Source organism: Cryptotermes secundus, unplaced genomic scaffold, assembly GCF_002891405.2.
Source record: "Cryptotermes secundus unplaced genomic scaffold, Csec_1.0 scaffold1229, whole genome shotgun sequence".
NCBI lineage: Eukaryota > Metazoa > Arthropoda > Insecta > Blattodea > Kalotermitidae > Cryptotermes > Cryptotermes secundus.
The window spans coordinates 539,759-566,597 of NW_019723925.1; the positions used below are offsets into that span (position 1 = coordinate 539,759).

Sequence of the window (26,839 nt, forward strand, 5' to 3'; positions counted from 1 at the left end):
CCATGCCTCAAGTGGGATTTGAACCCACAATCCCAGTGTTCGAGTGGGCAAATATAGTTCATGCCTTAGACCGTGTGGCCACTGTAATCAGCAAATCTACTGTATATCAAAACGTAAACGTGCATGTAACTTCCTTCTGTCTTAACTGTCAAGCCAGCTGCTCAGTACAGTGTACATGAGAAATAATCATGTACCCAAAGAGACAAATACCGTCTCTATACGCATGTATAGGCCGCAGCACAATTTTCAGACAGAAATTATAGAAAAAATAATTTTCTTGGAATATTATTTCAGGAGTATTACACCCTGTATTACTAATTATGAATATATTTTTTTTTAAATGAAGTGTGATTTCGAATATTTCGAATATAAGCCGCACCCCAGTTTTCCTCTTGAATTTTTGACAAAAAATGTGCGGCCTATACATGCGTAAATATGGTAATACATCATAATGAATACCAAATTCTATGTTGTGACATCATGTTGTGTTGTAGGTAGACACTGTCATTTCAGAGGAACATGCTGTTTCCATCTTCAGGATTGAAGTGGTTCAGTTAGACAAGAAAGTGAGAAGACAAAACGTAAAGAAATGGAGCACATTCTGGGATAAAGGGAACAGTAGGTATGAAAATGAAAATTATCAGGGCCATAATATTGTTTTCTATCATAAGAGGAATGAAAAACATTACTGTGACCCTGAAATGGACAATTTCCTATACAGTGTTCCAATTGATGTGAACTGGGCTCCATTTCTGTACTCCTCCTACAGGTCTGGGTCATCATCCTCCTTGCAGGCTGTCTATATGATCAAAGCAGTTTCTCACCTTAGACATTTCAATCCTGAAGATGGAATCACATGTTCCTGCGAAACATCAGTATCTACATACAAGGTTATATGGCGTCGCAACCCAGAAGACTACAATATGAACAATCACAGTAACGAAAACCTTAAAACTTCAAATCCTACCAACACGCCCTATACAACTTTGAGTTATATTTTTAAATAATATTACTGTACTGCCCTTAAAGGTAAGTTACTTTAATTATTTGATCATTCACCAACTTCATGTCGCTGAATGAAATTAACTTGCAGACTAATGACGACTCCTTGAAGACTGCACACACACTTGCTTGTTACGAGCCACAGACTGTTAAATAATCCAATTTTCCATGGCCCTATTTTATGGCACAGTTTATGGGCATTTTAGTCCATTAATGATAATATTCAAACATATAAAAACAAGTACAGTTAATGTTCAACTTTCACATTCCATTTATGTTGAACGTTCAATACCCTGAGTGCTGCTGGTACAGATATGTCACTGTGTGATGGTATCTGGTGGCATGTGACCAGTGTCACCAAGTGCACGAAGGATAACACGGCCGCTTGGCGTCACACTGATCCATGTGATGCTGCCATGATGCAGTCCCAGTCGGAGCCAAGCTTCAGCAGGGAATTGCAGGGCCCTGCACCCCACCCACAGCACAGTATTATTTCAACAGCAAACAAGGTGAATGGGACTGAACCCCCCCCCCCCAAAAAAAACATTCCTTTCAGTGTCCCCAATGGATGATGAGTAGTGTAGGAGATGGATGAAAGTATCCTAATGAATATGATTTTGTGTCTTCAGATTAATACCATAGAACACATCAGGGGTTCTTAAACTTTGTGATACCACAACCACAAAAAACAAAAATACATAAATTTACCCCTCACGCCCAATTCACTGCCAGTCAGTGAAAACTGCAAGTAGATTCTAAAGGGTTTTGATGATGGTGTAAAACACTGAAGATTACTGAGTTTTTGGTCTTTGCTTGTTGTCTGGTATTCTAGAAACTAGAGGATATGTTTTGTAAACTGGATCGGTTTCTGTCCTCAAGTAAGTGGGGAGACACCTACACTGTAGGGTCCCCTTGAAAGAGCTAACCTCTATCACGGGACAACCTATGTCACTATAACTACAGCTATATAAATACTTGACACCAGGATTTGTCAGAGGAAGATAACGTGAAGGACGTACAATAAAAATCTTAATAAAGCACACACATACCCCAAACTAAGATACAAAGGGAAGTGAAAATAAGTATTTAGAATACCAGATGATGAACAAAGTCCAAAAACCCAGTAAACTGAGTGAAAAGTGTAGTTCTCTACATTGTTGCATTTCTCCATCAGGATGTACAGTGACAGTAGAACCTAAATGCTTTACATCTCTATATCTACAGTTAGCTATAAAATTCTCCTGTAGAGTCATAAGAAGTGCACATCTGGATAATCTTGTGAGTCCCTGTCAGGTTCTGCAGTAAGAGAAACTTAAATAGCTTTAGAATTTCTCTATACCTATAGTAAGCTATTTAGTGTTCCTGTACACCCACAGAACATTTCATGAAATGTTTTGTCAGCTGTAGACACTTCCAAGAACATATCAAATCTTATTGGCTTGCAAAAACTGACCATGAATATAACTAATTTTAAATATTTCTTGACAACTTGGTAACCCTCTTTGGAGGAGAATGTGATCTGCTCGGGCATTGCAACTAACTGCCTGAGAAACTACAGTATTAAGCAATCAGTGACAAGTTGTATTACACCATGAACACCCCCAGTTCCACCCCCCCACAAAAAATATAAGTGAATACACATATGATACTGTGCAGTCTTGCACAATATGCAAGAAAGGAATGCAAGCAGATATGATTATATGGTCCACATGCTTTTGTTCGGGGCCAATGAATGAATTTAGACTAAATCTGATATATTTATTATGCTAATGTAGATCCCACCAAACCAATACCTTTCAATTTAATGCAATAAGTAAGATATGGCAGCAGCACAATATGTGAGGTGGAAACAACACACACACTCCACTAATGAAATGGGAAAACAATAGTAAAAAAACAATAACCACGGTAACAACTGCAACAATAAATGAATAGATGCAAATCATTTACATTTACATTTAATGTAAAAGAAAATATTAGAGTTGCTTATGAGACAAACAATTGTATGTTGAAAACTCTGATTTGTTCAATAATAACGATCATATTACAGATAAACTGATCCTGCATTCACTACAGTGAAACTGTTGATAAGCTGAATATCTTAACATATCCCTTAGTTACAATATGTCTAGGTCACTGGATTTTTCAACTGAACTAATCCTTCCAGCTGCATTATGGCCCCGAAGTTGACTCAGTCTCTAACAGAAATGAGTACCAGGAATCTTCCTGGGAGTAAAGGGTGGCCAGGGCATAAGGGTGACAACCTTACCAGCATCTGTGAGCCGACTGTCTAGAAAATGTGGAATCCTCAACATCTCACAAAACTATGGGCCTCCATGGCCTGTTACAGGGATAACTTTTACCTTTTCTTTTTCACTTTTTACCTATATGGGGAAAGGGACAAAAGCTACAGTGAACTCCCTGTTACCAAGCATCGAAACATTTGGAAAATCATCAACCAACCTGTAAAAATTTCAAAGAAATGTACAATTTTTTAGCCTACTTTCCTTACTTTAAAGAACCTCCCTTAAATTTTTGGTTTTCTATATGGTCCATGTCATACAAAAGGAAAGTAGGTGAACAGTCCTTCCCAGAACTTCTTGTATGCTTATTTAAAAACAAATTTCCAGCGTGCATATGTTCATCCACCATATAGTACAATCTCCATCTGCCATAAGTAGCACTAACAGCTGACCTCCTCTATGCAAGTACCATTACAGCAGGGGCTAGGTGAATTGTGATTGCATTACAGTACCCATACCCAAAATCACCTGCCAATCCATTGTGTTGCCAAGGGCTACTACGATATAAGAACTAAAGTGAACACATGTTGTTTTGATTTTTTACTCGGATTCTGTAAGAGTTTTTCTTAAGCAGCTGGTATATTCATGTAACTAGAGGCTGTGCCACAGCTCAAGCGGTTAGTTGCTGGCTTCCCACTGTGGCGGCCTGGATTCGATCCTGGGTCTGGTCAAGTGGGATTTGTGGTGGACAAAGTGGCACTGGGGTGGGTTTCCTCCGAGTACTTCAGTTTCCCCTGCCAATATTCATTCCACCAAATTCTCCATCATCATAATCATCCGGGGCAGGCTACAACAGGCCAATCAGTGGCCGCCATGCCAATAGGACCCAGTTGGACTCCACCCCCCACTAAGTGAATAAAAAAAATTCATGTAACCAGCACACCACATTCTTCATACATGCTCGATAATGGGGACGTTGCTGTATTTTGCAAGACTGAGAAATTCATTAATCATACACTGATGCTACTGACTTTCTACTTTATCATGAATAAACCCATCACTCACCTACACACAAAGTAACGTATGACATTGGCATGACACACCAGTATATCGTAACTGTCTGTTTCTTGCGATTTCTCAGCTCGATGGAAATATTTTCTAAATGCAGCTTCAATTCGTGCACCATCTTGATAAAACTGCTGAAAAGTAGATTTAAAAAGTCGGTAATGATATCACTGTAAGCACTGAATTAAAACCACGGTTAATCTGCAATAATGTTATGCAGGGGTTGAAAAATATGGTTGCCTGGTTACTGAAATATTGGGGCTTGTGACTAATTTAGGAGTTTGCTTTTGCAGTTCTGGGAATCTCAATAAAGTCCATAAAGCTCTGGGCAGAACATTCTCTTGTATGGATGCAGTTCTGTAAAAGTAGTTTATATTCAGAGAGCATGCTCTGTCCAGAACAACACATCCAAATTCTTATCATTCAGTTCACTAGACAATTTCAACCTCAGTGTGTCTGCATTTGTGAAGTTCTTGTAAGTCAGCCACCAGAACTGTCAGCTGTAACTTTCGGCTTTCTTCTACTAGACAGCAAGACAATATAAAGCATTAATCCATCTTTTTCCAGGAACCAATATACATGTCTAGCTAACAGATGTTCAAACAATTCTCCACCCCTAATTTTATGCATTTTTCAATATTAAATGGTACACAAATCAGATAACATGAAACAGTATGTCAGTCTTACGTAAGGTTCTGGTTTCCAGGAACCGACAGGGGGTTCTGGTGGTATAGGAGCTCCTTCTTCCAATAAACAACAGTCAGTAACAGGGATATTAGGAAGTGACGTCAAGATTATCTGTGCAGTCTCATTTGCTCTCGTCATAGTTGATCTGACTACTCTTGTGTAGGGCAGGCCAAGTTCTTGCAGTCTCTGGCCTGTTAATTTTGCTTGTTTCCTACCTGAAAATCAAAATACACTCAAATTACACAACAGTAAGCTTAAAGAATGTCTAAACATAAAAGTTCCCTTGGAACAAAATTTCCCTTATCAAAAATATAAAGAAAAACAATGTGAAATTGGCTCTAATAAACATAAGCTGTTTAATGCAGTAATTGAAGACGGGGAAAAAACAAAATGAACAGTTGTTATATTTATTATTATCTGTTCACATGATTTTATTCCACACTGTGTTTCTTGGTATATATATCAGTCTGTCAAATTAATGCCTCTTCCTATTGGTGTACTATCAAGGAAGATTCAGCATATTTATTTGCCATGAAAGCTTCAAAACTTAAAGACATAAATCCTATCAATATCAGGTCATTTTTTAAACAGTATGCATACCAAGGTCTGTCAACACGCGTTCCTCATCTGACTTCCCAGACATGTTGTACTGGCCATGTCGAATCAGCAAAAGATGCCTTACTGCTTTGGGTTTGACCTTACTTACAGCTTCATTGTACCTATTATCATCACTTCCACCCTTTGATGGCTTTACAAGACTTGCTGGATCTCTCCTGTGAACAAAATGACCTCCCATACAGTAACTATCAGCCTTGGAAAACAAAGTAATAAATTAGACAGATCATTATGTTGTCTCAAAGCACATGTGAAGGTGAAACATGGGGCTTACATGAACTATGATTTGAACTAATTTAAGTCTCTAAAGGAGAAATTTGAGAAAAGATCAACAATAGGTTCATTCTTCTTTGTATGAACTGCTACCCAAAATCATACTCTTGAAGCTAGTTATGAAATGTCTCTGCTCATAGCTAAATCAGAAAAAAAAATCTTACTACAGGGGAGGATTTAATCAACTTTTCTCAAAACAGTTCTGGAGAAAGATGACAAAGATGTCATAGGAATGCCTCTGAGCAATAATATTGTTAGCAGAAGAACAGATGAGGTGGCAAAAGAGTGGAAACACAACTTGTTGAAAAGTTGAGACCAAGAAAATTTTCAATACAGATGAATGAATCAAGTGTATGGAACAGTGAGGCTGTACTGATGGCCTATGTAAGATATAGTAACACTGGTGAATTTACTGAAGAGATGTTCTGTGAAGCACTGAAAACCACCACTACCGCCACTGATATATACAATATACACAAAAAGTATTCAGATGAAACTCAAATATCAATGAAAAATATTACATCTTGTGTTAAGAATGGTGCACCTGTTGTGATGGGCAAGAAACGTGGCTGTTTAAAATTGATGAAGGATAACACTCCAGGAATGTTTGTGCACTGTGTCATTCACAGAGAAAATTTAGTTTCTAAAAAACTTTCAAAAAGTAAAACAAACTCCGCGATTTTAGTATGCAAGTGAACTATACCAACCGAGCAACCGCTGCTTGTCGTTGAAGTTTAGTGGCAACTTTTGTGGATAGAGGGTGTCGCATGGTCAGCGCAACGAATCCTCATGGCTGTTAATTTCGGTTTTCTATACTGCAGCCGCTATTTCTTTGAAACAGCTCCTCAGTTATCATCACAAGGCCAAGTGGACCTCATTCCAAACCACCTACTTCTCAGAAAAAATCTGGTAGCTCGGGGAATCGAACTCTGACCACTAGACTACAGAAGCACTCCCTAAAAAACTTTCAACTGTTCTAAATGAGATACTGAGTTCAGTTACAAAATGTATAAACACTATCAAAGCTAATGCCAAATGTCAGAATCTCATCTTACAATTTTGTGAGGATACAAGTGCTGACCACGTAAGACTATCGCCTCACACTGAGGTGAGATGGCTGTCACAGGGGAATTGCCTGAGAAGATTCATGTAATTATTGGATATTCTTAGTTAGTTTTTGAATGACAAACCTCAAATGAAACTCCTACACACAGTTAATCGCCAAGCATCTGTGAGTTATTTGACAGATATCTTTGAAAAACTGAATATGTTAAATGAACAACTGCAAGGAGAAAATAAAACCCTTGTTGACGCAAAGGCTAAGATATTTGGCTTCACTGTATTTCTGCAATTACGTCAAAAGAATGTTTCAGTCAAAGAATGTGACCAATTTTATTGGCTACATAAGCATGAGGTAACTGATGCTGCTGTACTTGTTACTGTACATCACCTGGAAAAATGGCATGTGATTTAAATGACAGAGTTTCTGATTTAAAAGAAATTGATTTTCCATCTTGGATAACTCAGCCAGTGCTAGTGGACTTAACTGTTGTGGCCTTGCAGTATAAAGAACTCTCAGAAATGCAAAATGATGCATCTATTAGAACTTGATTCAAAATGAAAGGGACAATGGCATGGCTTTGAGACGAGACAGAAATTATATACCCAAATTCAACTTGTTTTGCAAGAAAATTGCTGTTGCCCTTCCCACTGTTATATTTAGTTGAATGTGGCTTTAGTGCTATAAATGATCTGTTACCAGAAAAAGATAAGATAAATCGTCTGGATATCACATACCGGGGGATCTGTGATTGAAATTGACTTAGTACCTCAAATAAAAATTGTTTGCAGGAGACATCATGCTCAAGGATGACATTAACTTAGTTTTTATTTTCCCCAGCTGAGTTCGATTTATGTTTTATAATACACAAACTATAATATAAAATTTATATTTGTGGGGTTGTTATTGTTTGTCTGCCACACGCTGTGGGAATGTTCCCACATATTCATTGAAGAAAGTCAGATTACAACAGTTTCACTTATGTTCCTTTTTTATGAACTACCTCCTTACATTATACTTTTTCAGAACTTGGTTGACTGTTATGCCAAAGGAGGCATCCAAATCTTTTGGGCATTGTGGTGACGCATGATCGAAAAGAAGTTGGGAAACACTGTCCTAGCCTAACTTACCGGTCCCAGTTTGAATCCCACTCGTGCGTAGGTGTATAATTAGTGGTCCACGACGCGTAAGCTTGTTTTCTATCATTACGGAAGCCGTAATAAAGAGTTAGTGCGCCGCCACATACTCCTAATCCTGCTAAAACAATTTTTTGAAACTTTGTAAGCGTATTCATATTCTTTGTTTATGAAACTAAATCGCTTTCATCACATTTCCGCCTCTCCGTACACCACGACCTGCACGTGAACGACGTGAACTAAGCAGAATTCACGGATAGAATTGGCATGAGAACACGCGTATGTTGGATACGTTGAAAGCACGGATCTCCTTGATAGTCACTTTACTAATCCGTAGCCACCTGTGGAAAGTATTCAAAAGCGAATTGGCGGTAAATAGTAGAGAGTAAAGAAACTGACTGACAAAAGGTATTGGGATTTCCAGTTCATTATTATTACACTCATTGACGCAGCAGATTTATGAACTTTGAAGGCTCAAGTTCTGTTGCACATTGACGTGCTATATTACCTAACGGGTTGCACAGAGTAAGGCAAAAAGATGTTAGATATGTTGGGGCATTTGCAATTTTGTCATGTTAGGATGAGGAGCGATGAGGAGTATAGTTCCGTATAGGTCCTTCCGCACAGTTGGTTGTCAAATGCTCACCGAATACATTAAAGCAGTATTATATACACATACTAATCATGTCAGTTTTGAATGAATCTGTAAGGGGTGGGCCTCGCACTGCGACCTACAGTGGTCTATTGTGCTTCCCCTTTTGATTATCCCCTCATCAATCCTGCGCTTTGAATGAAGCGTAGGATTTTGTATGTGGGGGCGTCGAAATAGTCAATTGGTTCCATAAAGTACTGACCCAATTGACATAATCTTAAATAAGCTAAGGCTTCACATTCACATAGAATGTGTGTGGCTGTTTCATTTTCTTCTTGACACCTCTCACAAGTGGGACTAACACTTAGTCCCGGTTTGAAGAGGTGTCCTTTAAGGTGACAGTGTCCAGTAAGTAGTCCCACCACCCATATCGTGTCAATTTTAGTATTTAGTCATTATATTTTTTAGAACACTGAAGAGTATGGGCAAATGAGTGACACAAAATTATTCACCTTAACTTTGCTCTTTTAACAACTTAAAAGTTATTGAAAAATACTCTAGGGCAGTCTGAACTGGTGGCTTGGTAATTGGTAACCCTCAATGTCCAATCAAGACAATGAGTTTTACTGAGGGTTCTAGCTTCTGAATTTAATCATAATCCAGTCGTTCTATTTTGTCATGTGGAAAAACAAATATGACAAGATGAAGCATGTAGATATTTGTTCATTGTTCAGAAATTCAATGATCTCACTTCAATTCATCTCTTATATGAAGTACAACATGCAACCTGCCAAAGCTTCAGTTCTACTTACATAAATTAGTACATGGCTTTGGCAGAACATGTAAGAGAAAATCTCAACAGTGGTTGTCTGTATTTAGAATGAATTACATAATGTGGACTCTCTTCTGTCCACAGGTGTTGGCTGTGAATATTCTTGATGCCATCTCTAAAAATCACTGATGAAATGAAGAAATGCTCAGCATTTCATGCATTAAAATCTCATGGGGGACATTTTGAGCACTATTATAAATGTAATGCTTCAGCTGTAACTGAAAAAATTAAATGTTTCTGGACACATGTCAACATGGATATTTTTCCTTGTTTTGGTATGTGTAACTCATACCCAGAGTCTGTTCGCAACTTTGTTACACCCTGTAGAGTCAGCAGTGTCATGCATACCTGAAGGTGTAAGGATACATTCCGTCAAGAATATTTGCTTGTCAAACGAGTCTGCAGAAGTTTTTATAACAGTGGTTGATTCACTGTATATTATGTTGGACAGTATCCACTGTCCACGGTATTTTTGATACACATGGTTTTTCAGGAATTGTTTTCTTTTTCCTTCTTCAACTTGGTCTCTACCACAATAACAGATTTCTTTAATTTTTTAATAGTAGTAGTCACTGTTGAATACTATGCTGGAATGCTAACAAGGTAAAGCAAATGATTTAATAGTTGTGTATCAACATAGTAATCAAGAGCTCTCAGGTTCAGTCACAACCACAGCTACTGATCTTAATATAAACAGGACACAGAAAATCTGTCAACATAATGATAACCAATTATCTGACAAAATAAGTGGAACCAACTTTCAAAATGTCATGTTTACCAAATATACCTCAGACAACAGACATCAAATATAATATTGGTATAATATGCTTATATGTTGTGCTGTGTTGGAGCTGGTTATAATAAAAGCAATTTCTTCTGCTATTGCTAGCTCAGTACTGAAATTTCCATCTTCTGGTGCCCAGAAATCTGGGAGGAAAAGAAATCCAGCTACAGTACTCTTTCTTATCAGTGGAGGGATTAAACATAATATATTCACATCTGCACAGTCACTGACTGTTCCTTCCCATGATGATTTACATGCTGTACATTACATCTGTTTCGGTAATTATGTATCAGTGATGCTTTACAATTTGCCATCTTCTCACCCTGTTGCAACTTGTCACTCACTGCCTAGTAACCAGCAGAATACTGGTAAGTAACAAGTGATCTTCAGGCTTGAATTCAGTATGGATAGTGGGCAGTTCCAGATTTTTGGTTTATCTGTTGTTTTATTTATCCATGTTACTTCTTCCCACCATTACCATGGATTATTGGAAGTTCACTGCATTTTATAAACTGGCAGCAAAATTACATGTAATTTGACAGCTGAAGCAACAATTGGCCACCTGGTAATCACCATCATTGCCATGAAAGAAGAAACTGCGGAAGTACAGGTCAAAAGGCAAGGTGATGTTTGAACTATTTTTCGACTCGTTGGGAATTGTTCATGTGGAATTTATCCCACATGGAGCAACTGGCTGTTGCTACATGACAATGCCCTTGCACATCACTCTGTTCTTGTCCAAGAGGAACTGGCAAGGCAAAAGGTCACCGTTTTGCGACACCCTCCTTACTCACCTAATCTCATACCATGCGATTTCTCTCTTTCACCGCTTGAAAGCAAAGCTACGTGGTCGTAAATTTCAGTTTCCCGAGGAGATGATCAATGCCACAAGAGACACTGTACGGCAATTCCTGCCAATATGTTTAAGCAATATTTTCGGCAGTTATATCAACATTGGCAGACTTGCACAGCGGCCAATGGGGACTGTTTTGAGGGCCGAAGTGGATATATGTAAGTATATGTGAATACCTTGTAATATGATGCGATGATAAGTCCATGAACTTAATGACTGTACCACATATAAATATACAATGCTACAATTTCTATGAAGTAATTTCTCATCTGCTATTGCATGGATGGAAAGATGGGTCCTTTTTATTGTTGGCTATTTTGTATTTACACTGCATATGAGAAGTGAAGATCAAATGTCAAACAAAACCCAGCAGAAAAAACGTTGAGAACTAGGCCAGCTGATATTTACACTCTTAACTTTCTCGGGTCAGTTTAATGGCATCAGTGAATAAAAGTACATGAAGTAAAAAATATGTACATAAACAGAATACTTACCAGAACAAGGGCCCAAACAGGGAATGCCAAAACATAAACCATATAATTTATTTAATCTGAAAATTCTCAATGTGTACGTCCTGACTGGGAAAGTTGACAGTAGACAAACCCTAAGGCAGGGTTTCTTTTACCCCTTGTTCTGGTAACTCCTCACATTAATCCTATGCATTCTTAAGAAGTTACAAGCTAACACTGTAGTGGCTGAATATAAATAAAAATATTCAATTGGCTACCATGAAAATATGAGTATCATGCTCGCTCTCTCAATCTGAAATTCTACATGATCACAAATTCATTCAGTTACCACCAAAAGAAATCCGGTCATCTGTTTCAGTTCATCTTATCTTTTTGTTTGTTACAGTGTTATGTTCAATTTCATCTGCCTTCCTCTTACACACTCTGCTTTTCTTTACGCTTTCACCATTTACAAATCCATTATGAGGTATGTTCACTGATTTCTCCACTTCAATACCTCCAGTTTCTATATCACCTTCAACATTCCTTCTCAAACCAGAGAATGTAACACCTTTCAGTCCTTCAGACAAGGAAGCTAATCGCAGTTCCCGGGCTTCTTTTTTTAACTTGGCCTTATTCTGAGATTTATTTTTATGCTTTTCTTTTCCTTTCTTATTCTGTTTCTTGCTGGCCTGAGCCTCTTTAGCATCTTTAACAGTTTTTTGTGAATCTGTATCACTGTCACTGCCCATAGCCATACCATTTTCACCTTCCTCATTAAAATGCAACAGATCTTCTATGCCAGATGAGTTTCCTTCATTTGCTTTCTTCTTCTCTTTTTGAACTGGAACCCTAGAATTACAACCATAAATAAAATTAATAGGAGAAAGCAGAAAAATTTATTATACAATTCTATTAAAATGTTGACAGAAATCAGCATGATACAACCTCAATTTGAAATGAAGTTCGTATTTGTCTGATGCTTTCTTTCTTCATAACAAAACATACCATCACTGTAAGAAAAGTTCTTTTGAACATTTTTAAAAACTGCATCAGCTCCATTATATAGGAAAAGAAGCACGTACCATTTAATACCCAAAACTCTTGCCAGTTTATTGAAATTTGTCTTGGCATCTGCTGACAAATCAACTCTATCTCTGTAATTCATCAATGCTGATCCAAGAGATGACCAGTCTACATTGGGTCCTCCTTTCTTGTCAGGGCTGTAAGACTGCCAGACAGTAAACAGCAATGTCAGCAACTGACGGACAAACTTCTGTTGTACTCCACGTCCCATGGTATTCTGGCTCTGAGAGTTGTCTGCCACATGAGTGTGCAACCACTGGAAAAATATGGCAGTGTCTAATGAATATGAAGTCAAAAAAAGAAACACACTGCAACTATTCTAAAACAAGCCATAACTTTGTGAAAAGAAAGGAGGGGGGAAGAGAAAAATACTACTATCACTAGAGAACATGTTGTTCTGCATTCCACTGTTGGGCATTAGATAAAACAATCATCACTGAGTCTCAGGTCCTACAGTTATCCAGCTTTTCTTCCCACTCTGCAGTGTTCTACTTTAAGATGGTGTCATCTCCAAAAAAGGAAGTAATGTTTAGAATGTGAGGCTTTAAAACATAGACAATGGACAAGTTCCTGCTAAAATACCCCAATAATTATAATATGCCACCTGTCAGCATATTTTAGAAACATTATTTGTTACTGTAAATTTAACATCAATGTCTCACTGCATTGCACCTCAAGAGCTCTGAGCATTATAATGCTCATTATTATTATAATGCGTTTCATATTCCAAGACATGTCTTGCTGATAATTATCAGCAAGACATGTCTTGGAATATGAAACGCAGTGGAGAGTGGTGAATTTGAAAACCAAGGATAATATTAAATGACAGAAATAACACTGAAATTAATGAACCGCGATCAATGACACCGTATATCAAGTGAAAGAAAATTCCACATTCAGCAACATCAAAAGGGGGTTGACCGTATCAGAGAGAAGAAAGCAGATAACAAAGCTACAGATTTGTGCATAGGTTTTACTTCAAGGGGTTAAATATTCTGACTAATTTTACTTATAACAATATTTTCAGAATTTCACTACCTGTATTCCCTTTTCCAACTCTAGGTAACATTAATTCTACAAACGGCACCAAATTCACTGTACTTACCTCAATACTACTCTCTGAGAGCAATCTTTCTATTTCTGCTAGCTTAGGCTCTACATTTTGAGCAAACTCTTGGACAATCCTTAGCCTTCGATTATGAAAGAAAGCAACCAAGAGATCAAGTGCTTGGTTCCTTCTGAATGGTCTGATTGCAGGGTCAAATGCAAAATTAATGAGAAGTGGAACAAGTGTCCAGTTGCCATCCCACACATTTTCCAGGACTGATCTGAAGAGACCAGGCTGATGAAGACAATCTCTAGAACAAGATGCCAAAATTGTTGTAAGATGTCATTTAACATTAGAAGAATATTGTGTGGTATCCACCACCCCCAAAAGTAATAACAAAGAGGGGGGGGGGGGATAAATGAAAGATATGAACAGATCTATGGATTTGAATAGACTCATGCAAATTGTGCAGAACTGAGAAAAAACTCAAACACAGATAGTTTAACACTAAGATCACTGACTTGGGACACTGAAACTGAATATTAACTTCAGGAAAACCTTAAATCAAGAAATCAAGATCCACCTTTTTCATTGGATGATGGATGCTGATTGAATGTTATCTTGTAGTACCTGAGGCAACACATTATCTCTCTGTTGCAGTAACTACAGGGACTGAAATGATTAAGAGTTTCTGTACACTGACAGTGAAAGTCTGTTCATTCAGATCTAATGAATTTATGCCTGCAGAATTCTGTGGCCACTTCATGTATTCATAACATGAATATAATATGTATGTTTCAACACTCAAAATGGAAAATATCTATCTGTGTAGCAAATCAACTAAAATGAATAAATCCTTAAATTTACATATTTAGGTTATATTTTACACAACTTACATAAGTTAAATTCAAATCCAACAATTTGTTTATTTTTACCATCCGTTTAAAACATCATTTTTTTTTGCCAGCCAATATATATGTGTTTTACTTCAAAAGCCATGGCTACATAATTTTTCTGAAATTTAGAAAGCTCCGACCACAATTTCCAAATTTGCCGCTGAGAGACAGCAACGTCTGATTTCTAATGATGCCACTAGATGATGTGGAAGTCGAAGAACAATGAATTGAGTCTAGTGCGAAGTCAGCGTGATCATAACCTTCATCAAGAATGAACGTTAGCCGGCTGGAAAAGCATTGTTACATGAAAATAGCAGTGCTTCATGGCAGAAATGCAACTGAATGTCACTCAGAGCTTGTGCAAACTCTGGGTGATTGTGCTCTACCATACAGAACTGTTACAAGGTGGATAGAAGCATTCCAACATGGAAGAGAAGCAAGTGCCGACTTGCAACGTAGTGGATGCCCTGTGTCCGCTCGTACAGATGTTTCTCATGCCGTGATCACCCAGTGCATGGAAGAAGATACACCTGATACACTTGGAGACTACTGTGAAGGTTGATAGTCGTAATGTAAGAATTCAGATTTAACTCACATTGAATTTTTCGAGGATTAAAAAACGAAAAAAGAAAAGTAATTCCATAATGTGCTATTTTTCTTGCCTACTATAGCTACGCCCCTTCATATGTGCCTGATCAGACTAAGCCAATCGGAGGGGTATATTTTGAACTTTCTTCACTGTAACGTGTTTGCTCCAAAAAATTAGTTGCCATGACTTTTGAAGTAACCCATGTACACAACAAATGTGCTTACTTACCTTTTAGTGAAGAACGTTATTAAAGCATTCTTGTAGATTTCTATTACAGGTGATGTTCCATTGTATGCTGTTGATGATTGTTGTCTGAGGCGCTGAGAGCACCATACAAGAAAAGTGCAGCACTCAATTATTTTAGGACCCATGTCCAGATAGATGGGACCTGATGTGTTCTCTCCCTTCTCCATTAGTCGTTTCAAAGCATCCACAATTGTTTCTTCTGGTACTCCCTTCACGGACACATTTTTTTTTGCAGATGACAATTTCTTTAAACACGACCTGAAAACAAAAGCTAACATCAAGATCTTATACCTCTTAACATTCCTTTAACAAAATGATACAGGATCTTTCCTTAGATCATGTTATGATATATGGTTACTTTCATGAGTATCCTGCCAGCTAATTCTTGAATTATATTGTTAATAGATGAAAATATATTATAGACACAGTACTTTAAACACAAAATTGATTCTTATTATGGGAAGTGTGACACTTTATAATACTCTACCTTACTCTATTTTCCAGTGGTTTCTGGTGCAAATCTCTGATACAAAACTCCAGCAAACTGAAGAGAACTAACATTATGTCAATATATGTTGACAGAGAAGCTTCTGTTCCTACATGTTCAGATTTCAAGAATATCTCTAGCAGATCTATTGCTCTGATCCGAAAGTGCATAAGGATCCGATCATCATTCAACTGTTTCTTGGATCTTTTGTTTGTCTTTGAACCTTTGAGCATGCTGAATGCTTCAGACAGAGCTTTATTCAGACGTTTGCCTTCTTCTTCATCCATGTCATCAATATCAACAGATTCCTGAAAAATGTAACAAAAAATATATCTGTAAATGTCCTTGAAACTACCATTGATAAGAAGACAATGAAGAAGAAATGACAAGATAAATGCCAACAGAATGATTTTCTTTTGTGTAAACCCAAAATTTACTAAGTGTTTAATAATGCAGACCAGGTATTAATTATTACCACAGAATAAAGGCAGACAGCATTTTGCTCTTGAAACAGTGTGCATATTATCCTGCCATGTGTCAAGGACCATGAAATATTGCAACAACTGTGGATACCTTAATCACACTTAGCCACTGCAAATTCCCTTCATGAGTACTGAGTGCTGCATAAGGACTGACAGGCTTCCTATGAACATTTCTCTAATCAAACATATTTTCATAAATTTTTGCAATAAATCTGTTGAAACCTATAGTTATTTTATTCTAATATGTAACACAGAAAACTATTTTGTCTCCCCTAACCAAAATACCAATACAGCGAAGTGCCCATTTAATGTTCCACAGTTCTGTTTTCCCCCATGCAATATTCAATTTCAGTGATTCCAAGTTAATTATTTCAGAGCTAAATTACCTTCATTTCAGGTTTTTCTAAGTTTAATGTATATCTACTGCTTCCCAAACAAACCTCAAATGGGGGTTTCACTATATGATGAAACCCTATTTAATATTTCTCTCAGAGACAAAGGATATGGACCGGCTGGCTGACTTCAAGAAGCTGAGCCCTTCTTGAGAAGCCGCCAATTGTGCAGCTACTCAAGAACTTCCCAGCATTTTGTGGAACCTGCAGGTGCATCACTGTGTTTGCAAGAGCCCTCCACTGCTCCCTATCCTGAGCCAGATTGATCCAGTCCACACCACCCCTTCCTACATCTCTAAGATCCATTTTAATATTGTCCACCCACCTATGTCTTGGCCTTCCTAGTGGTCTCTTTCCTTCTGGCATTCCCACCAATATCCTACATGTGTTCCTCTTCTCCCCCATTCGTGCTATATGCCCTGCCCATCTCATCTTCCTTGACTTGAACATCATAGTTATAATTTGCAAAGAGTACAAGTTATGTAGCTCATTATTATAGAGTTTTCTCAAATCTCTCATCACTTTATCTCCTTTGGTCCAAATATACTCCTCAGCACCCTGTTCCCAAACACCCTCAGTCTATGTTGCTCCCTTAATGTCAGAAACCAAGGTTCACACCCACACAGAACCTCAGGCAAAATTATACTTTTGTATATTCTAATTTTTATGTTTTCAGACAATCTGAACATAAATGTTATGAAAATATTAAAGCAAACAAAATTAATACAGCAGGAATTTCAGTGTGACCATCAAAACACTAAACAAGAAAAACCCTTAAGAGCCATTAAATAACATCTGAACTGTATGAATAATCCATAAATTACAGACAAGAAGAATGTGTGCATCGTCGATTTACTGTTACATTATTAAATAAGTAATTCTGTACCAAATGTAAAGTTTTAATACTGAATGAGATGAAAGAATTACTATGGATCATGGCTTAAGAGCATTTCAGTAACACCTACTGCAAGGTAAATTTTGAGCAACAAGTGTGAGGGGTACGTTGTGGTATTATTGCAGGACTTGCACAGCATAATAGAAAAAACTGAAACTTCATCAGTATGACAGACCTTCTCTATACTTTAAGAACACAATATAAGAGATACAATAAAAACTACATTACTGTGTCTGTGAGGGGTGCTGCAGAACCCAAGGCTTCACGAACAGCTATCCGTAATTTGTCATTCACTGTCTCATTCTCTCCATCCTCTAAATCAGACTCTGATTCATCACTGCATGATTCTTTGCTGTCTGAATCATCTTCAGAATCATTATCTTCATCATCATCAATACCTTCTTCCTCTTTACTGCTTGTGCATGTAAGTGGGTTATCTTCCACAGTGGGATCCAATACCTGAAAGTCAATAACTTAAACCGTACAATAAAATAACTAAACCTTTCTCTTGTTTACAGAAAACTAGGCAATTTCAATGTATTTGAACACGATGAATTTGAAAACTTCACGCCACTCATCGTTATTTTAAGGGAAAGCATAAGAACATAACATTAAAAAAAACTATAATATAGCCAGCCAAATATAATGCAGTGGCATTTTCATGAATCAGTGTATGATACATTAATTTCCTGACCAATGGTTGAGTGACATTTTGCCTAAACTATGATTGAACCTTTGCCACTTGAAAAACCATTTTTTTTTTACATATATGTGTATATAATTCATTTTTGTATTTTTCAAAGAAATCACAAACGTCGTTTTCCAAAGGACATGCTACATAATAGAGCATTTTTGTAATTTGCAAATAAAAATTACCAGTCACCCATCTTTCTATTAAGTAGAACAGCGCTACTATATAATGTTATGATAATTATGCACATCTATTGGAGAATTGAAGACATCAGTTTTAAAGTTTTTAGCAGCTCAGCTTAAGATTTTGTTTTAATGCAGTGCTGGCATTCTTGAAGATTTCATTTTCCTTCACAGCTTCAGTAAAAATGTTTACTATAGCAATGTCCTCATATGCATTTTGTATGTATCAGACAATTATCCATATTTTTCTTATGCTTTTCAAAATGGCAATAAAAATTAAATAAAAAATAAAGTGCATGAAATACAGTTGCACAATATTAACCATATTAACTTGATAGCTTGGCTTTCCTCTGTTGACCAAATGAAAAAGTTCATTCACCTTAACCTTCAAGTCAGTCACAGTGCCCTTCAGGACAGCCTCCAAGTCAAGCCAGTTCACCTTGACCCTCAAGTCAGTCACCTCAACAATAACCACTACCACCACATGTGAACATTACAGCACAGGTAGGTAATCTTATGACAAATTAATAGAATGATGTTGCCAGATTCCAAATATTGGTGGTAAACAAAATCAAGGTAATTACCTTCAGTAGCACAACATAAACATTTTAGGGGGTGGGGTGGAGATACAACTCCATTCATTCTTAACCTTCACAATAGTTTTCTTTAATTTCATGGGGTTGTGTGAGACTGAGTCTATTTGGTATGTTGGCCATTACCAGATCTACTGTACCAGCCCTGGATGACAGATGAATATGGAGCACTTGGTGGAATGAGAATTGGCAGGCGAAACTGAAGTACTTGGGGGGGGGGGCTGTCCCAGTGCAACTCTGTCCACCACAAATCCCACATGACCTGAGCTGGGATCAAATCTGGGCCACCGTGGTGGGAAGCTGGACACTAACCACCTAAGCTATGGCATGGCCACTCTTGGCACTAGATAGAGATGAATGGTCATCTTCAAAGAGCCTCCAGCTTTTATTGGACAGAAGACTGGGTTGCACATGTAGAGGCAGTAAAAGTTAGAGCTATCCCTGTAGTAGGCCATGAAGGAACCATAGGGTTGTGAGACACTGAGGCTCCCACATATTCTAGACAATTGGCACACATAAGTTGGTTAGGTTGTGAGCTCGTTACCACCCCAGGAAGTTTGCTGGTACTCAATTCTGTTAGAAGCTGAGTTAACCCCAATGCCAGAGCCCCTGAATGGAATAGGATGAACTGAAAAATCCAATGACCTCATCAGGAATAGAACCTAAAACTTTCCAGCTTGTACCATAGTGCCTCAACCAAATACGCTACTGAGCGCCCCCATGTAGAGCCAGTGGCAAAGAGAAAAATTCTTATCTCTGTTGGGAATTAAACCCTGACAGTCAAACCCATGACCTGGCCACCATACTGAGTAAGCAAGCCATCCTGGTTCCTTAAGAGGGTAAATTCATAAAATTTAAATGCATTTATCTGGTGTTCATACCTTTGTAATCTGGCCTAATGCAGGTCCTGTGAGGTGCGGGCAGAGATGAAAGAAGAACATGTCCAGCATGTTCTTTGGTATACTGGAGTTTTGTGATAACAGTGACAAGATCAAATCCACTGCCACTTCAATCCACACAGGTTCCACTTCCTCTTTCCCATCTGATTGGGCCTTTGTTTTATTTTTCTTATTTTCCTCCTGTTCTGATTCCACTCTTTTGTAACAACCATGTAACTCCTAGCAAGGAAGCACAATAAAATAAGCTAAATAAATAATAATATTCTATTACACAGAGAAACAATTTATATGCATTCTGTTTATATAATAAAATGTTTATTTAATGTTTGCTGATCTAAGAGTCTCCCGCATTTGATGATCAATTTTGTCTTCCCAGCCAAAGCTCCATATAAATAATCAATGTTCTTCTTTGAATTAACGACATTTGCTTTAGTGTGTTACTCAGATTTAGTGGGTGAAAATGTGGCCCCAACATTAAATCTGTAGCTTGATTTAGTTTTACATTTAACAAATGGAAAATTATGGGTTTTCACCCCATTTTCAAAGTTAAAAAATGAAGAATTTTCTTGAATTTAAATGTGAAAGACACAGTGGTGTTTTTAAATATGTTCTTTTGGTGAGCCAGCACTTCTAATACACAATAAACACTGACATTAGTACCTTAAAGTGCTACCAGTCTAGCAAGGGAGTGATAAAGACAGATAAAAATATGTTTCAAAGTGTAGGGCTATGATGGGTTTCTCTGAAGAACCATCACAGTTATGAACCAAAGACGTAATTCCACATGAAGGGACATTACGATAACATCTGTTCAAATCTACAACACATTTTAATCATGTGTTTAAATCTACATCACCTTGGAAACATGTGTTTGTAATAATTGTACAAAATGAAAAATCACACTTTATGTGCTAATATGTTTCTTGGGTGGGGGGGCTGTCTTAGATGCACAAATGTCTTACATTCAGGTATATAAAGTATTTATGTGTTGCTGCTGTTTGGTCCAAGACCTTGAAGTTCACACATCAACTTGTTGACCCCGAGAGGATGTATGGAGGAGCAAATGAAACCAACACATCAGTGCTACATGTCCTTTCTGTACTTGAGGTAGCTCCTTGGGTAATTTCAGATTCCCATGTACTTTGTATTAAATAATTTTTCTTTGTCTTGAAATCCATGTGCAAAATGCATTTGGCTGTGTAAGTACTGCATATACATGTACTAGTAATCCATTCTTATTAATTAGAACATGCACATACAAAGAAATAACTGGCTTAAGTAACAACTGCTGCACAATTAGGCACATCACAGTTATTTTCTGTTGTATGTAGATGTATATACTATATACTTATTCTTCTTCCTTTCTAGATTAAAGTAGATATGTGTAATTAACAATGGAGTGTCATTCCTTGTCAAATTCTACTAAAAAATACGCGTGTGTGTGTGTGCAATTTAAATAGTTTATTTTACCTCAGTCTGACAAAACACTTGACAGAATGAATGAAAGAGTAAATTTGCTTTTAGTTTATGTGCAGCATGGCAGAATCACTGACCGTTTGTATTCATGTAATGAACCTTGTTTATGGGTACCAGTGAGAGGTCAAACAGCAACCGACACAATTGTGACTTACTGGTAGTTTCCTGACAGTCTTACCTCAGAGATCATTTAAATGGTTTGCAAGGCCAATACACCATTTACATAGGGCACAAAGGAACAAGGCCAAGAGATGGTATCATTATTATCAAAGGTTTAAAACAAATAAATTAATGCCATACACTACGAGTTATATTAAACATACAATAAGCATTACTGATAATTGTGTTGTAACAGACCTCTAGGGCATCCTGTGCCATTTTGGGGTCCGTCAGTAACTGGAGGCCCATATACAAGAACATGGTGTGAAATACACGGGCCAACATCACTCTTCTGCCAGCCTCAATCTCTCGCTCCAGTCGATTGGAAGTTGCAATTAACTTCTGCCAGGTATCAAGAACCTCCCGTGTTAATGGTTGCCTAATAATACATACATTTCCAAATATAAATGTGCATCAACTCCCATTTGAGAGCATTATAAACAGGAAATGAATATGAGATTTCAGGGTCTCAGAGCAGTAACTACGAAGAGTACTGAGTTCTGAGATGTGACACCGTGTATAATGAAGCTTTGGAGCAAGCAGCTACTGCCACCTTCAGGGCAGAAGGGTAAGACGAACACGAGAGAAGGGTAGTATAGATATAGGAAGAGAGTGGACCAGTACCAGGGTTCTCCTCGCTCGTTTCACTTCACCCAGGGTCTTAGTTCTAATTGCCCATCTGTACTACTGTTCACCTTTCTTGGCCCACTCTTCTATCCTCAGGAAGGTTGCTTGTTCCTTAAAAAACACGGTAACAATCTACTAGACTACTTGGTGTCATCCCAAAAGGCAGTAATCTTCAACACACCCTTCTCATCAGAACGGTATCATGGTAGAGCATTAAGAAAGTACATTACTGTTTCCATCAACAGAGCAGACATAAAGTTGGGTCAATGTGACAAACACTAATTTGTTCCATTCAATTAACTACGACTGAATAGGCCTTATAAATATAAACTACCTCTATATGTAGGATAAGGGGCAAGCGGTAGTGTAGTTGATTGAGGCACTAGGTTACAAGTCAGAAGGTCGAGGGTTCTTGAAGGAAGGCCACCTGCTTTCCACCTGTCTTCCGCTTGGATCAGATGTTTCCCTTCAGGTCTGTTGCCAGGAGGTCTGAGTAATAAGCTGCATTGACTGTTCTGGCATCTGTCAGAAAATCTACATGGATAACCCTCTGACAGTCCCAGAAGAACGTTGCCATCACTTTTCCTGTTGAACGGTTCCTCAGCGCTCTCTTGGGTTTGGGAGAACTGGTATGCTGCCACTCGTGTGATGACTGCTGGGACTTGGGAATGAAGTAGTGCACCCATCTTTCACTGGTGGTCACTATAGACGTCAAAAATGCATCACCTTCGTCTTCAAACTGCTGTAGGAGACGACTGGAGGCTTGCAAGCGCACCATTTTGTTCACGTCTGTCAAAGTGCATGGTACCCACCGTGCATTCACCTTGCGATAGTGCAGGTGGTATTTCACGATGTCTTCTACACTACCAACACTGATGGACAGCACTGCTCCAAGTTCCTTGATAGTGATGTGCCTATTCTCATGAATAAGTGCGTCTGCACAATCAATGTTTGGCTCGGTGACGGATGTTCGCGGCCAACAATCATGCGGTTCATTCTCCACATGCTCTCTGCCCTCTCTGAAGCACTAACACCACTCAAACACACGGGTCCATCAGAGACACTCTTCCTCATACTGTTGTTGGAGTCTACGGTGAATTTCAGCGGACGGGACATTTTGTCCAACGATGAATTTGATCACAATGCGTTGTTCCACGCTCCACGGTACCTTCTGTTCGCTCATCACTCTAGCAACTCACAGACAGGACTGAACAGGTTCTAACCCGAACAGGAGGGAGGGTGGAGGTTGTGACTTCACTCTCTCAAGATCGCACAGCTGATGTGCAGTGTGCTTTGCTTACACACAAATCAGTCATGGTCATATTTCAAAAAACCTTTTATATTGTTTATACTAAAATTGATTATTAAATACTTTAGAATGTCTTGAATTTATATCATATGTTCTTCTNGGCTTGCAAGCGCACCATTTTGTTCACGTCTGTCAAAGTGCATGGTACCCACCGTGCATTCACCTTGCGATAGTGCAGGTGGTATTTCACGATGTCTTCTACACTACCAACACTGATGGACAGCACTGCTCCAAGTTCCTTGATAGTGATGTGCCTATTCTCATGAATAAGTGCGTCTGCACAATCAATGTTTGGCTCGGTGACGGATGTTCGCGGCCAACAATCATGCGGTTCATTCTCCACATGCTCTCTGCCCTCTCTGAAGCACTAACACCACTCAAACACACGGGTCCATCAGAGACACTCTTCCTCATACTGTTGTTGGAGTCTACGGTGAATTTCAGCGGACGGGACATTTTGTCCAACGATGAATTTGATCACAATGCGTTGTTCCACGCTCCACGGTACCTTCTGTTCGCTCATCACTCTAGCAACTCACAGACAGGACTGAACAGGTTCTAACCCGAACAGGAGGGAGGGTGGAGGTTGTGACTTCACTCTCTCAAGATCGCACAGCTGATGTGCAGTGTGCTTTGCTTACACACAAATCAGTCATGGTCATATTTCAAAAAACCTTTTATATTGTTTATACTAAAATTGATTATTAAATACTTTAGAATGTCTTGAATTTATATCATATGTTCTTCTAATTTGGAACATGTTTTGGCTGCACATGGGCTCATGTTTTCTCAAGCTGCAAACCTATCTGAGATTTCAACATGATATTGCTCTTTACCCTCTGCCTCATTTAATTTCTTGAGATTTAACCTCTCCATATGAACCCTGTGCATTGGTAGTTTACTCACAGCCTTTTACCTCCTTAACTTTTGCCACAACCAGATAGTGGTATCACAATTAGCTGCCCTGTATCAAGTATACTTGAATGCCATCTCCTATCTATCAAAATACTCTCAATTTGGTTGTGGTTGTGGGACTTTCCATAAAGGTAATACAGTAAATGTTAAATGTGATATTCTACCTCAGTAAGAATTCTCCTCCTGATATCATTTTGTCTACATTATGCACCAATGTGCTGAGTAGTCTTCGGACATCTTCCATCTTGGGTAGACGTTGATTAAGGACTCGGAAGAAACTTTGCTGCAATGAATCTAATGAAAATTAGGCAATTTAATAAGAGAAGAATAGTAACAACCTTTGAAGGATTCAAGAAATTAAAACTGATGAAGGCCCAGTATTCATATACAAGAGGAATGCCTGTTTTTACCATTAGAGTCAATATTTGATTTAATACATCACAAATCATGAACTCTTGAAGAATTTCACTTGAAATCTGGGTTCCCTTCAGTAGTGACTATGAAGACTGCTGTCTTTTGGGATTTAGCACCGTAAAATCTGGTAAATATCTACAAGACTACATAACATCAATGTTCATTCAGTTGAAGTTATTACATAAAATCATATATCACTTCTGTGTTTACATAATGAAAAGATAATTAAGCCTTTCACCCTGTTATCTATATACTGTATGTATTTTCATTATAGCTTTAATTTTAGTTTCTGAAAAATTTAAAACTGTTAGCTATATGTTGAAGCAGATATTTCAATGATGATGTCACAGATAATGTTGAAGCTATTTGTGGGCAAGATAAGCAGTTTAACTTGTACCTAGCACTGAAGGAGTGAAGTTCAAATTGTTACTTCTTCATTGATGGAAGCATGCTGCATACCTGCCAATAAGCCACCAACAGGTGGGTCCTGCTCCTTGGACTGCAGGTAGAAGAAACCCTTATGAAGCAAGAATTGTACTTGTTCTGTCTTCCATTCAACATCTCCTATCACAGCTGGCAGACCCAAAATCCTGTATATTTCGGAACGACCACATACTTATATGAGGATGAGGAGTCTTCACTTCAACTGAACATAAAACATGCACACCTAAAAAGTTCTGGAATGAAGTTCCTGTGCATATTTTTCTTCAAATACTTGCATCTATGATTTACAAGAAATGTCCTTGTATTACTTCTCATCTCATACTGCATAAAATGCTTTCAGTTATATTCAAGAGAAACACATTCATTTCAAAGTAAGTTCCAAAGTGAATAGCTTAAAGATGGAGAGAATGATTTATGAGGCCAAAGGCATATAACAGGAAAGAATGTGTATTTGTTATAAACAAATGTATCATGATGTTACATACGTAACAAACTTAATTTTGCACTCAAAAGCTAGTGGGTGACCACATTTAATGTGCCCTGAAATATTAATTCAAGATGAGAGTAATCTTACCTTGCAAACAGGTCTGTAGCATACATTCGTTCCTTGTTATTCCATGGTCTTGGGGGCTCCCCACCTAAACCACCATTTCTACCACTGGTTCCTGATATCACATCTCTGAACAGGACTGCAACTTTCTTTACACCACGTGCCTTCAACATACCCAACAGATTCTGTACAACTCTCGTCCCTGCGAACAGTAAGATATTAAGTCTAAAAGACTATGATGATGTATTACATTTAGGATTACTCGGTACCTAGAATTTGTCTGTCATACAGCAGAGGAAGCAAAACATAACATCTTGAATACCCAATCTATTTCTGTCCTCAGCTGGAAAGGTGGGAAGGCACCTACTCAGGTGGGCCCATTAGAAAGAGCTAGTCACCCCACCAATATTTTCTGTTCATAATACTACTCCATGGTAAAAGTCCAGAAATCCAGTAATATTAAGAATAAAATGTTAATATAGATGAACATTTATTAAATCCATCATAACACAACTATATTAAGGTCAGTGCCAAGTCTGGCTCTGCTTTGTCTACATGTTTCAGCTACCAAAAGCCATCATCAGGCAAATACATGGCGAACATATATACACCACTGAACTGCAGTACTAGTAAAATTGGATACAATTAATTAAAATACTTGGCGTAAAAGTACAATAAATACTATATAAAACAAATGTTATAGTATAAAACAAGATTAAAATTCTTCAGGTGCTGCTTTTCATCATCGAGTCAGTTGTTGGTTTTTGCGATTTTGTTGTGTTCCCACAGAAAAATTGGAGGATTCTATATTTTGTGTATATATAATAAACTGTTTTGGAGGCTCATGATGTAGATGTAGTAATATTAA

The 26,839-nt window shown here is 37.9% G+C and overlaps 2 protein-coding genes across 3 annotated transcripts in view; both read right to left on the bottom strand.

The window, feature by feature from the left end:
* Window positions 1-375: 375 nt before the first annotated feature.
* On the bottom strand, window positions 376-8,308 carry LOC111862181 (serine/threonine-protein phosphatase PGAM5, mitochondrial-like). 2 transcript variants are annotated; one of them, XM_023847365.2, is made up of 5 exons: window positions 8,076-8,308; window positions 5,598-5,770; window positions 4,998-5,212; window positions 4,311-4,441; window positions 376-1,467 (listed from the first exon to the last, which is right to left on the bottom strand). In XM_023847365.2, the coding sequence occupies exons 1-5, from the start codon at window positions 8,237-8,239 to the stop codon at window positions 1,320-1,322; spliced, it is 831 nt and encodes a 276-aa protein (XP_023703133.1). In that variant the 5' UTR covers window positions 8,240-8,308; the 3' UTR covers window positions 376-1,319. The 2 variants fall into 2 exon arrangements, with proteins under 2 accessions (XP_023703133.1, XP_023703132.1); XM_023847364.2 differs by having other exon boundaries at window positions 4,311-4,444.
* Window positions 8,309-11,378: 3,070 nt separating this feature from the next.
* Window positions 11,379-26,839, bottom strand: part of LOC111862183 (rDNA transcriptional regulator pol5) — a 25,829-nt gene continuing 10,368 nt past the window's right edge. Inside the window, exons 7-17 of the mRNA XM_023847370.2 lie at window positions 25,996-26,173; window positions 25,437-25,567; window positions 24,728-24,857; window positions 21,911-22,091; window positions 20,060-20,296; window positions 17,941-18,171; window positions 15,944-16,251; window positions 15,439-15,714; window positions 13,783-14,035; window positions 12,677-12,933; window positions 11,379-12,443 (exon numbers count right to left, since the gene is read on the bottom strand). Coding sequence (XP_023703138.2) covers window positions 11,972-12,443; window positions 12,677-12,933; window positions 13,783-14,035; window positions 15,439-15,714; window positions 15,944-16,251; window positions 17,941-18,171; window positions 20,060-20,296; window positions 21,911-22,091; window positions 24,728-24,857; window positions 25,437-25,567; window positions 25,996-26,173 — 2,654 coding nt within the window. The 3' untranslated portion in view covers window positions 11,379-11,971. The remainder of the gene's footprint in view (window positions 12,444-12,676; window positions 12,934-13,782; window positions 14,036-15,438; window positions 15,715-15,943; window positions 16,252-17,940; window positions 18,172-20,059; window positions 20,297-21,910; window positions 22,092-24,727; window positions 24,858-25,436; window positions 25,568-25,995; window positions 26,174-26,839) is intronic.